The sequence below is a fragment of the Struthio camelus genome, chromosome W, assembly GCF_040807025.1.
Source record: "Struthio camelus isolate bStrCam1 chromosome W, bStrCam1.hap1, whole genome shotgun sequence".
Classification (NCBI taxonomy): domain Eukaryota; kingdom Metazoa; phylum Chordata; class Aves; order Struthioniformes; family Struthionidae; genus Struthio; species Struthio camelus.
Window position 1 is genome coordinate 49,433,655 of NC_090981.1, and position 12,256 is coordinate 49,445,910.

General features: G+C 38.7%; 1 protein-coding gene across 35 annotated transcripts in view; it reads left to right on the forward strand.

The window, feature by feature from the left end:
• Nucleotides 1-12,256, forward strand: part of LOC138064118 (ankyrin repeat domain-containing protein 55-like) — a 133,767-nt gene that overhangs the window by 85,808 nt on the left and 35,703 nt on the right. For 34 of the 35 annotated variants that reach the window (XR_011137371.1, XM_068925239.1, XM_068925217.1 and 31 more), the window contains 3 exons: nucleotides 4,478-4,600; nucleotides 6,439-6,569; nucleotides 8,553-8,662. Coding sequence is in view for 34 of the 35 variants with exons in the window: in XM_068925239.1 (XP_068781340.1) it covers nucleotides 4,478-4,600; nucleotides 6,439-6,569; nucleotides 8,553-8,662 (364 nt within the window). In the remaining variant the exon portion in view is untranslated. Of the gene's footprint in view, nucleotides 1-63; nucleotides 186-4,477; nucleotides 4,601-6,438; nucleotides 6,570-8,552; nucleotides 8,663-12,256 lie in introns of those variants that run through there. The other variant, XM_068925242.1, reaches the window with a different exon arrangement.

Consider the following 12,256-nt stretch of genomic DNA (forward strand, 5'->3'; position numbering starts at 1 on the left):
CCTCCACGTTCTAATCTTCCTGCCCTCTTGCTCTCTAGGTAAGCAATTGCTCTGATCACGAGATGGAGAATTGCCTTTTCTGTCTGGATTGCTCTACTTCTGACTCAAGGAAAAAAAAAAAAAAGGGACTTACAATCCTAAACAGCAAAAAGTATAAAATCTACATGTGCAAAGCATAAAATGAGGTGAAGGCCCCTTTGATTCCCTATCTTTCCCAACACATCTAATGATTTCTTTTCCTCCCCAGCTATATCTTCACTGTTCCATTCCCATACAAGGACAACCTCACATAGCTGTGAGAGGTGCTGTGTCAGAGCTCATGACTGACACCTCCTGGGTACCTGCAGAGCAGAACTAACCAAGAAAGAGCAATGCAAGCTTAAAATCTCTGCCTTGTCTCTGGGCCTTCCACCCAGCCCACAGTGCATCCCTCTTCAAGTCAGGGATTAGTTCAGATATGAACTTGCTTTGGACTCATCTCTGCTGAGTATACCTGTTTTAAGAGCAGTTTGCAGATTTGGCATGATACAGAAATCTGATTAATGGGCCCTGTGGTAAATCCAGTTCATTTTTCACGCATTAGTCACTGATAATGACCCCAAGGGGTAGCGGCTGTTAGCCCCTCCTGATCCAAGCAGCCCGAACAGCCCACATGTCAAAGCGACTGCGGCAAATGACCAGTTCTCTGAGCAATATACTCCCCACTATAATTGATGTCAAGCTAGCATTTTTGATTTACAAATTTTATCAAATCTGTAATTTAAAAGATTAATTAGAACAAAAAAGAAATGTAATTCACTTCAGCTGAGTAGTGAAGGAATAGAAATATGTGTATTGGTGAAGGCAGATTTAGTATCAGCTTTATAATTTTCCCAAGCCCATAATCACAGCTCCATATTTGACAGACTAAACTTTCCCAGGGTGAGAGCTGATTCTGTCTCCATGGTAGCCAAGTTTTAAAGCAGAGAATGATGACTGTGTCTCGAGGAGAGAAGGTCATATGTGTGGAATTATGCTGGATTGTAAATCGTAGTGTGGAACTAATGTGAATTCAGCTATGACACCATATGATCACAAACATGAATAGTGCAACAAATACTTTAAATCTTTAAAGAACTTTTATCATTCAAAAAACTAGAGAACAATGCTTAATATAATTTATATCAATGTATTAATAATATTATTATATGATTAGAGAAAAGTTTTTTTACTAACTCTTTTCAAACTCTCTTTAAAATATTTTTCTTCCTGCACAGTTTACTTCTTATGGATGCTGTCCCCAAATGACATAAGGAAAAGTCACTAGTCACTCAGTTTGTCTTTCCTTTGATTACCTCACTAGTAAGATTGAAGCATCACTTTTAACTTTACTCTATTAACAAGGCAGTGCAGTGGCTGGACAAATCTTACACTCTCTAGCTCTGATCCTCAGCTATACTAGTGGGATTTAAAGTGACTAGGAGAGCTTACTGTAGTTGTATTTCTTTTTGAGTTAAGGGAGCTCGCCCTCCCTTAAAAAACACCTGTTTTTTAAATTAAAGGTGAGACTGTAGCTGACTGACATTACATACCTAGAACATTTTACCGTGACATCAGGTTTGAGCCTACCCCAAAAAACAGCTCTTTGGACTCATGGAATTAATAGGTTAATACTCCACTTGAAGCCAAAGAAGGTGTAGATGTGTGGAGCATGTGATAAGCAGTCTGGAAGAAAGGAAGTTGCAAGCAAGGAGATAAGCTGTGAACACAGAAAAGGATCTCACTCATTTCTCTACTAGCAAAAATCTGAACAGTGTTGAAGAACAGCTTCTGAAAGGCAGGCTCAAGCAGATTTTCCTTCCATTGTAAGGGCCTCATATACTAATTATCTGTGTTTAAAATTCACTAGATGTAAGTTCATAACAATAATGCATCTCCAGTCACTGTGCAGTAAAAGATAAAGGATAATAAAGGAAGCATCCTCATAGATCAGACCTCTACAATTCATAGAGTAGAAAAAAGATTGAAAAGTAGGTTCAGAATCCCAAACAAGAAAATATAACTGAAGCTTGACAATTAATCATTTTGACTTCCAAGAAATGTTTCTAAATTATAAAATGCCATATAAAGACAAGAAATAGACATGCAAGTGCACTTAGTAATGAAACGGCCTGATGAGAAACATTAACACACAGAAATTGTCATTGGTTGCTGAGTGCCCAGTAGAGCTCCTAAAACACCCAGAAACACCTTTTTTCCACAAATTAATCACGTTCAGTGAAGGGCGTGTTTAGTTTTCAGTGCCTCTGGAACCGATTCACTGCATGGCTTAGATCAAGCTATTGGGTGGCCTTCTCCAGACATTTCCTCTTTGTCTGCCTCATAGGGAGAGTTAGGTGCCTTCAAAGGTGCCTTTATCTTCTGTGCGAGTCTAGCCCATAATAGCCATATATGTGTTTGTGAATGCTGGATTTGTATCTATAAGTGCATGTTAAGCATAGCACTAGAGATGCCCATACCTCATTCTGAAAACTGAATTCTTTTTTTTTTGAGATCAGTTCATAAGCTCACCAAAAATCAATAACATTTATTTCATGCATATTCCTATATGTAACCATGCCTTTCTGTCATTTGTTTTTCTCTTCTATAGCTATCCTTTTAACTCAGTCTAGGGGGCCAATGAAAAGACCACAAAGGCACAGATTCACTGGGGGAGTTAGGGGACTGAATGTGGCTGTGGATGCCTCCATATTGTAGACTTGCCCTGTGTCTATCCTTTGCATAGATCTCTTATTTTCTGTTCTGCTTTCTGTTTCAGATTTTTCCTGAAAAATCCTCTGGATCTGAGGAATAAGTTGGTTTTATAATAGTGTTTGGGTTTAAGATATATCATTAAGAATGCATTTTTTTTCTTTTAAACAGCTTTAGCTATTACTAGTTCTTGGGTTTATTTGCCCATAGATTTTGCTCAGCCATCATTACTGCACAATGTACAAAAGTGTGCCCTCGCAGTTCACTAATGACAATTCTATTGATGATTACCACTGCTTTCTGTGAAAAAATGTATTTGAAGAAAGTAGAGCCGCTTCTTTAGACAGCTCTTGGCTGGTTTTATGACAGGAGCATGGCTCACTGCTTAGGGCATAGCATTTAGTGGAAGGAATTTAAGGTTGAATGAAATTCAGTGCAGGACTGAGAAACTTCTCTCAGCAGCCTGACTATCCAGGCCTGCAAAATCAGCCTCTAATATCAGCATTTTGGAAACAGAAACAAAACATTCCAAAAGCTGAGCAAAATTGAAATGGCACATTTTTGTGTTTGAAGCTAATTGCTGGTAACTTTAATGGCCCAAATAAATGCTCTAGTTGGTGTAAAATGATTGATATAAAGTTCACATTGATGAGCTTCCAGTAGAGTTTTATATTATTAGTTTCACTCTATCCATGTAAGTAAAGTTTCAGAGCAAACAGAATTATACTCTTTCCTGTAATATCACAGAAAAAATATTCTTTAGTGCAATTTTTTTCCTTCCATTTTAAGTTGACATTAAATAGTGCAAAACTTTGCAACACAGAGAAATAATACTTTGCTTTTGGGTAGTGCCTCATAACAAACAATCTCACTGCGGTTTTACAGACTTCCACATCTCTCAAAATCATGGAGCTTACTGGATTGCCTTCTGTAGATCACTTTGCACCACTGGAGTATAAAAAGTGACCTCAAAAATGAGGGGATTTCTTTGCCCCAGAGAATTAGCCACTGATAGAAAACGGGTAGTGATAGTTGCAATGCTTCGTTGCCCAGGCATCCACTCTCTTTCCTCAAGATAGCTTACCTGAAAGTGCATCAATATCTATTTCAGTTGACCAGCCATCCTCACTGGACATAGGTTACCTCTGCTCTAAAAAAGCTTTTTTGCAATACCTCATCCTGTAAGTGTCAAAGAAAATAAACCCTTCCTGGGTTCAAGCCAGCAGTTCACCTTTCCTTTTTACAGGTATTATTAGCACAAATCAGAACTGTCAGAAGTTCATTTTCTGAAAAGAGAATTCCTCTGATTGCCTCAGAGGAAGGAAGTAAACAATCTCAGTCTTTTGACTGATGCAAGGATAAAACAGAAATTGGAAATATTTCTGTCCTAATTGTATCCTATCTCATAGAAGTGTAGCCATTAATACTATGAGGTAGTTCAGTTGTTACTTCATTGTTGCTCATTTCATCTTCAGCTAATACTAGTATGATTTCTTATAAGGGGCTGAAACTGTCAAGAAGTTTTCTTATGTCACTCTCATTGTCTATATCTGACAATTTTTAGAAGAATTTAGTGGTGAAGAATAAGTTTTAGATGACTAATGAAAAGCACAATGCTGTTTGGATACACTTTGTTCCACCTTGAGTTATACAGTCATACAAACTCAGTGAAATACATATAATTGTTTTCGCTGTTAATCATTTGTACCTGATCTCTGCCTACTCACAGACATACTCCTCCCTGTAGGTGATGCAGCAGAAGAGATTGACTTGACTGTGGTTTACCAAGCAGCAGCTAATGGCGATGTGAACACCCTAACTGCAGTGATTCGAGAAGATCCTTCCATCCTGGAATGCTGCGACAGCGAGGGTAAATGAGGGCTGAGCTTGTTCTCAGGGGATTGATTGCCTCAATGTGCAGTTAAATTGTAATCTTTTTCCATTTTCTATCCTGATTTTCATGTTCAGCAAATTATATATAGTAGCAGAAAGTGGGAAACTTGAGTTATTCTTTGGAACATCCACTAGCAATGCACACTTTGGATACTTCTTTCCCCCTGTAATTATAAGATCTTTTATTCGGGTACAAGATGATGTGATATAATCAGACAGTACTTTACCATGAATCTATTCTATCTTCTTCAAGAGGATGTTGCTGTCATTTCAGGGAAGGAAGAAGAATCTTTTTTATCAAAGCCAAATGCTGTACATTCTGGACATCTCTAGAGTAGAGTTCCAGTCATTTGCACTTAAAATGTATGTGCATAGACACAAACAAATTTGAAAGATTTTGCCATCTGATTGTTTGCTAAAGGGATGACTGCACATGTGCAATGAACTCGATGATCTGTTTTATTGCTGAGATTGCATTCCTTTTCCTTTTGTACACAGTTTACTATATCATGCTAACACAAAGTGCTATCCATCTGTTGGGTTTTATGTACATCTATTTCCCAAGTAAATTAGAAACATAGATCTCTGAAAGCTTCACTCAAGAAATACTTTGTTTATTCAAGAGTGTTTTTATTGCAGTTTCTTTTTACAGGATTTGTATGTACTCTGTATATTCTAATCTTACCAACTTTTACCAGGTTACTAATTTTTCCTGTACCGAATTCTGACATCCTAACTGTTATGCTCACAACAGGTATCGGTCAGTGGAGAAAATGAGCACTCAGTCAAGCTGACACCTCCTCAGTCTTCCAGATCTTTAATGGGAGGGGGATTGGATATAAAAGAGTGGCTGGAAATAGACTGATCAGTAAACTGAAATACTGCAACTCCAGAATAAACTTGTTCACATAGTTGTACATACAAGTGTAACTAAGACCACTCTTGCAGGAGAAAATATATGGCCATATTCTGCACATATGGCAGAATCTGCATAACTCTAGCTTGAGTAGTGCATATTTGCTTAGCAGTCTCATTGAATTCAATAAGAATAATTATTCTTCAGATGGGCCTTTATTGCAAATTATTCAGGTTAATTCCCAGATTAGTCATTTTAAATTGCTTTGTCATATTCTGCTGGAAAATCTCTTGCTATTATTCAGCAGTTAACAGAATAGAAGGAAGAGGAAGTAATTAAAAGACAGCATCATACTTCATGATGAAATTTTAATATTAAGTAAGTTTGAACGTAGCTTTCATGGTTTATCCAGCACAAAAATGGTTTGTAGAATATAAAGTACGTTCTGAAGATGACAGAAGAGAAAATGTTCTAGAACAAAGGCAAGTCTGTAAAAGAATAAAATATTATCTCAAGCATGCACTCCTTTGCATGGCATAGGGTTTGATTTCACACATCTTTTGAATACATAGAGACAGCATGAAGCTGGGGTTTGAGAAATGTAGCCAAGCACTTAGCTACTGTTCACTTGGAAGAACATCAGCCTCCAAAATGGTATACAAAGCCTACAATTCATGTTGAGAGCTTGTCAACAGAAAAATAATTTTCCCTCCAAAAGTCGAGTTAATGAGATGAGGCTTTTGCTAATGAAGTCATGCTCTTCCTAGGATCAAGTGCTCATCTAGTTGGCATAGGAGTTACTTGCTGCCTGCAAAAAAACTGAGTACAGCTGTTGGACAGTTGTCAGAGAAATGATTTGTTAATTTACTGGTACAAAATTTAGCAAATAAGAAAAGATCTTTATCTTACAGCTTTGACAAAACACAGATTATAAGAGAACGTCTGACTTTCTTCCCCAGGTTGCACACCTTTGATGCATGCTGTGTCAGGACGCCAGGTCGATACAGTGAAGCTTCTGTTGAAGATGGGAGCAAACATTAATACTCAAGATGCTTGTGGACGAACCAGTTTATCTCTGGCAACTTATCTGGTACAAAGACTTAGGCGAGAAGAATGGAAAGATAGATGAAGGGAAGAAATATGTAGAGCAAATAGGATTGCTGCTCGTACTGTAGCAGGAAGAAAAGTACAAAACATGGTTCTAGACAACAGTGAAATTTTAACCTCTGCTATAACCCAAGGCAGGGAGCAACGATTGTAAGAAAATGTTCAGGACTCTGAAAAGTTGTACAAATCAGTGCATGGTATGGGGATCTTACTAGACCCAGAGGCCTCTGTGTGAGTTCAGGAAAGCCACTGGTTTCCTATACATGGGAAAAGGATTTTAAATCCCCTCCTGTCTTCTAATATGCAAATTAACTTTTCCCCTCCCACTTCCAGCATCAGATTTTTGTGCTCCGGAGAGGCCATTCCTCTCTCAGCCTTTGGAGGACCAGCAGGCATATTTTCCTCCATGCCACATAAGCCAGGGCACTACTTTTCCTTTCATGATAGCACTGGACCTTGGCTGGCCAGGTCAAGAGCTTAAATTCAAGTTGCTGCAGGTGCCAGTGCAGATATTCAGATCATAAGTGATCCAGTCCCCCGATCCACATGCCAGTAACAACAGGAGAAGAGATCCCACTGTGAACTTTGGGAAGGGAGACATGGTTCAGGACTGGGATAACAGGATGGCAGGCATCAGGTTAGCAGGGAAGAGGAGTTGACCATGGTCTTCCTTTATTAGCTGGAAAGAAGAGAGGAAGGAACGTTTACCCAAGCTGCATGGTATGAGTTATTGCTGGATAAGCGCCAGCTCATTTAAATGGATAAAGTGGCCCCCTAATTCAATCACATCCCTTACCTCTAGTTTCTTCCTGCATATTCAGGACAAAAACAATGCTTCAGCTCAGCTATGAGACATTCAGCCAGAAAATAAGTGTAGAAGGTAGGAAAACAGACATTCTTATCCAATGCAAGGAGCATGCCCCACTTACTTCAGAACAAACATTTCCTTTGCCAAATATTTTCAAAAAATCCTACAATCAGTGTCATGCTCCTTTTTTCCTTCCTCTTCTCCCAGAGGGGAAAAAATATTCTCTGGAAAAAAACAAAATGACTGGAAAAGATTTTAGCCACCCAGGCTTCAAAGTTTCCATCTCTGTTTCTACGATGAATATAATCTGAGATCTAGAGAGCATTTGGCTGCGATGTTTGTCTAGAGAATTGAATTCAGCATATTCAGAGTTGCATGTAGAATTCAATCGTCTTATAATTCCACTAGGAGAAGCAACAAGTATGTTCTAGCTCCCTCATTCCACCCCTTTTCCTTAAAAAAGCTGGTGATACCAATCTGACTCGAGTAGTACAGGAGGGAGTGTTCTTTATAGATTGCTTGCAGAGCTTTGAGCAAAAAACCTTAAACACATGCTTGACTTTCCTGGAACTTAGGCACACGCTGAAAGATTTACAGAACTACAACCAGATTGCTGACTTGCCTTTTTGTTCAGGTGACCAATAGAAGGTTTTATTCCAAGAACCATACCATCTGCTTTGGTGCTGTTTTCAGTCTAACATTTTCACTAGTTCAGACTTCTGCAACAAAGTTTAAAAGACCACACTCTAAGGCTTTTTAGTATCGATTTGCCATCTGTGCTAAATTCTCATAAAAGAAACGAGATTAAGTGTTCATGTTCTTGGTTTAGCCTGGCATAATGAAATCCACATGCAGGAACATGCGTAGCATTTGCCAGTGATACAGGAATTAGCAGATTTTTAATCACTTTTACTCCTGGCCACAGCTGCAGAAAAACCTGAATGCAGTGTAAACAAAACATTTTATCACAAAAATGCATGGGTGATCCAGTCTGAGACTCACACTCCAAAAGGGAACCACTCCTGGTGCTGAGAGACTTGCTGCGGGGAAGCAAAAGGCCAGTTCCTCAGGTCGTAGAAATGGCTATAGTCCCATACTGAAGTCAGATATGGCTTGATGTATTTTACTTTCTTCTTTGACATGCAATTTCTTTTCTAGGGCTGGCTGGAAGGCTGTGTCAGCCTGCTCAGAAATGGTGCTAAACAGAACATACCTGATAAAAATGGAAGGTTGCCACTACATGCTGCTACCGCAGAGCCTGATGTGAGGTATGTCCCAGGCTCCAACAGTGTTTGGTGGTTGAATATTAACAGATAGTCAGTGAAGGAGTTTACCTAGCACCAAAGGCAGCACAGGCCAGGAAGGTGTGACAGTTACACTTGCAACGTGCTCTTTTGCTTAGTAGTTATCGTAAAGGGGACAGAAAGGAGGAAAAGCTTTGTACAGCACTTCTATATCACAGATATATGGCCAGATATATAGGGGAGCCTGATTTAAGATCTCAACAGCAGGAGAAAAAAACAAACAGCATCATAATAGAGGTTGAAACTCTGGATGTTCCTTGACCAAGTACCCTTTTGCCACCTCCCCACAAGAAATATTACAGGAAGCTCTTTCTCTGGACATCTTCCCTGAGTACCATGGCAAGTGTGAGAAAAGTTTTCCACAAGACAAACTCTCTGAGAGCCCTTACTGTAAAGAGGAAGCTGAGGTTTAGTGGACTGTCTCATTCGTAACTACTCTGAGTAACAGAGTTTAACTAGGCTGAGTAACAACTAAAGAGTATTTCTTCACGTATTTCTTCATTCTCGTCTTAGGGAAGATACTCTTTTTCTCATTTTAGCCTATGATAATAGGAAAGCCGACACAATTTTGAGTCTTGATTTGCACATCTGAATAAATTCACTCAGAAAACTCTCCTAAGTAACTCATGTCTAGATGGATAGGGAGACATTAGAGAGAGGTAAAACATTCAGTGAATGCAAAATGTTCGTCTAGCTTAACCACTAAGGCTATAGTTTTGCTGTTGTTGCCAGCCTAGAGCTCTGTGCATTTCTGCTCATCTTGCTCTTCACCCTCTTTTCAATGGCTTTATTAATTTTCCGTCTTCATCACTGCTTTTCGTGCATCACTTAAAGGGACTAGTTGGTGGTTTCTGCGCAAGTATCAGTGCATATCATTAAGCAAAGCCTCTACAGAAAGAAGACAATATTTGTACAATACTAGATATGTTGATATTTGAAAGGAACAGTAATTTACTTTAACAGCAGCACATAGACTTCCCTGAAAGTTTTTTCACATTCCCCATGGACACAGGCACACCTTTGCTCTGGCCAGTTTACCAGCTGCTCAGCTCCTCTGCATCTGCCTTCTGGCTGGGATTGCCCCATGCCTAGAAGACATGGCTGGAGCAGCAGGGGTGACTTTTCCCTCACAGTCATTGCTGCTCTCTTGAATCCCATCTCATGGGCAAAAGGGCAAAGGTGGTGGCCAGCTATGAAATGCTTTTTCAGCCAAGCTTAACAGCTGGCAGCCCACTTCTACAAGCCCGTGTGCTGGAGGCAGCACATAGACTGCATGGAAAGGCAGAGACAGCAGTCACTTGATTTATGATAATTTATCACTTGATTTGATAATTGATTTACATGCTTCAGTGCACGTTCCACAGAGCCTAGGAGAAAAGGTAGAAAGAGAATCCATGGACTTCCTGACCTCTATCTGCAAAAGGTATATTTAAAAGTAGTAGATATCAGAGGATTCTCAGCTGGGGGTCAGTGAATATCCATATATTTCAGTGGTAGCATTGCTATAGCCATAATGGTCTGAGGATAGAAGTGAGCTAAGGTTTGTGGATAAAGGCTTTAAAAGAATGATATGTGTCTTTCAAATACATTTGATTCATTGATGATATCTGGGGTTAAACTACAGAACCATGTAAAGAAATATAAAACCGTGTGATACACGGGATTTTCAATTACAGTTTTTTAAGGTCTATTTTTTTTTAAAGGTCAATTTTCAGTTACAGTTACCTCACTTTTTTTCTGCTCACTAGTCTCTTTAGACTGGTTTTCAGACACTGAACTTCTGAGGTTCTGTTTTAACTCATCCTGCCAAATGACCATAAAATGTCTCTTTCCTTTTACAATTTTTTACTGTTCTAATCACATCAGTCCTAAACCGTCATCCTTTTCAGAGTTCCTATAATATGTCTCTATTATGCTTTATGATTCAGAAAGGGAGGTGTAACGCCCCTTTTCTACAGGGATTGTACCCACATATAAATGGAGTTGAAGTCCTAATAAAGCACTGGGATATTCCCAGTCTTCACGCTTCAGGAGCTTTGAGTTAAAAAAAAGAATTGAATTTGGACTTCTGCTACCTGAATATGGCATTAACAAATAGATTAGCTTTTCACCTGCAGAATTACCTAAATCATCCCTAAGCAATCTGAAATGTCTTCCTTCTGAATAATTTCCATTATCTAGTTGTTTATTACTGGAAAAAAAAACCACAAACAGATTTCTCCTACAATGTTCTCAACTTAATCTGATGAACACACCTGAGGAAGTTCAATCCAGAAAATGTACTGGAAGCAGCAGAAGATTGTCCTAATGAAAAGCAGTAAAAGATTTTCATTCGGCCTCCTTCAAGTGAGAATAAATGCATGATTGCATACATTTAACTGTGCAAAATTTACAAACTCAAGGAGTTGCTCTTGTTGAGCAACTTGCTGCTCTCTAATGAGAATGAAGCAAAAAAACTTCAGAATTCAGGAAATAGCATTTTACCCCTATAAAGTACTGTCTCCACGCTTTGTATTTGTTACTTACTCAGAGTTCCTACCTTGACACTTCATCATCTTTTAATTTCCTTGCAAAACTGTGTGTCTTTTTAAAATCCATGTTTTGAATGTTTCTAACAAACTTACACCTTCAGATGAGCCCCAGCCACACATTTGCATTACGATTCTGATCCTACATAGGGATGCACTAAGGATAAATCTTTCTATTTGTTAGAATCATAAGAACTGTACATAAGGGCTAGTATCTGTGCTATTTGGCTTTGTTACAGGCTGTGACAGATGGTTCTTGTCATTTCTATGGTCCATTCACCTACATGGTCCAAATACTTTACAGCCTTCTGTTAGACACAACTATCTGCTCCAAACTGACTGTGATTTCAGATCATCTTCATAGGATGACATAAGGACAAGGAAAGCAATGAAGACCCTGTGGCAAAAATCTGTTAAGTGCTACAAATGTTATTGCACTTGGATAATATTTTATGTGTCATCATTCTATTGTAACTATTCCCTCCACCAGAGGGGAGTGTTTGTAGTTTGACATTCTACAAAAATGTGAACCGATATGTTGCTGTATTTTGTGCCATAACAATGGCCTTATCCCCACACCACACTGGAAGGCCTTGTAAAATCCCATTGATTTGTATGTATGTAGGTATGTATGCAGGTATGTATGCATGTATGTACCCACAAACACACACAAACACATACAAAATACTACACTACTTCAAGAGTCAAAAAGTCTGAAAACCCATTTTAGAAATAAGTCATTATCATTTCTGTTTGTTTAAAACTTCATAAAATAAGATTACAATGGATTTCTAAGTTACAGAAGACTGCATATGCTTATAGTATTACACATTCTGATTCCCCTCTGGCAATCAACATAAGAATTCTCCCTAAGGTATCTGCTTTTGATTCTCAGTGGTAAATTTATGTCGTTACAGTAAGCCATCAGATCCTATTTGCTTCTCTAGCACTACAAAACCCTGACCCGTGCCCATCACTAGTACTGATTTTGCTTCCTTATATTGCATGTTTTATTTCTCAATAAATGTCA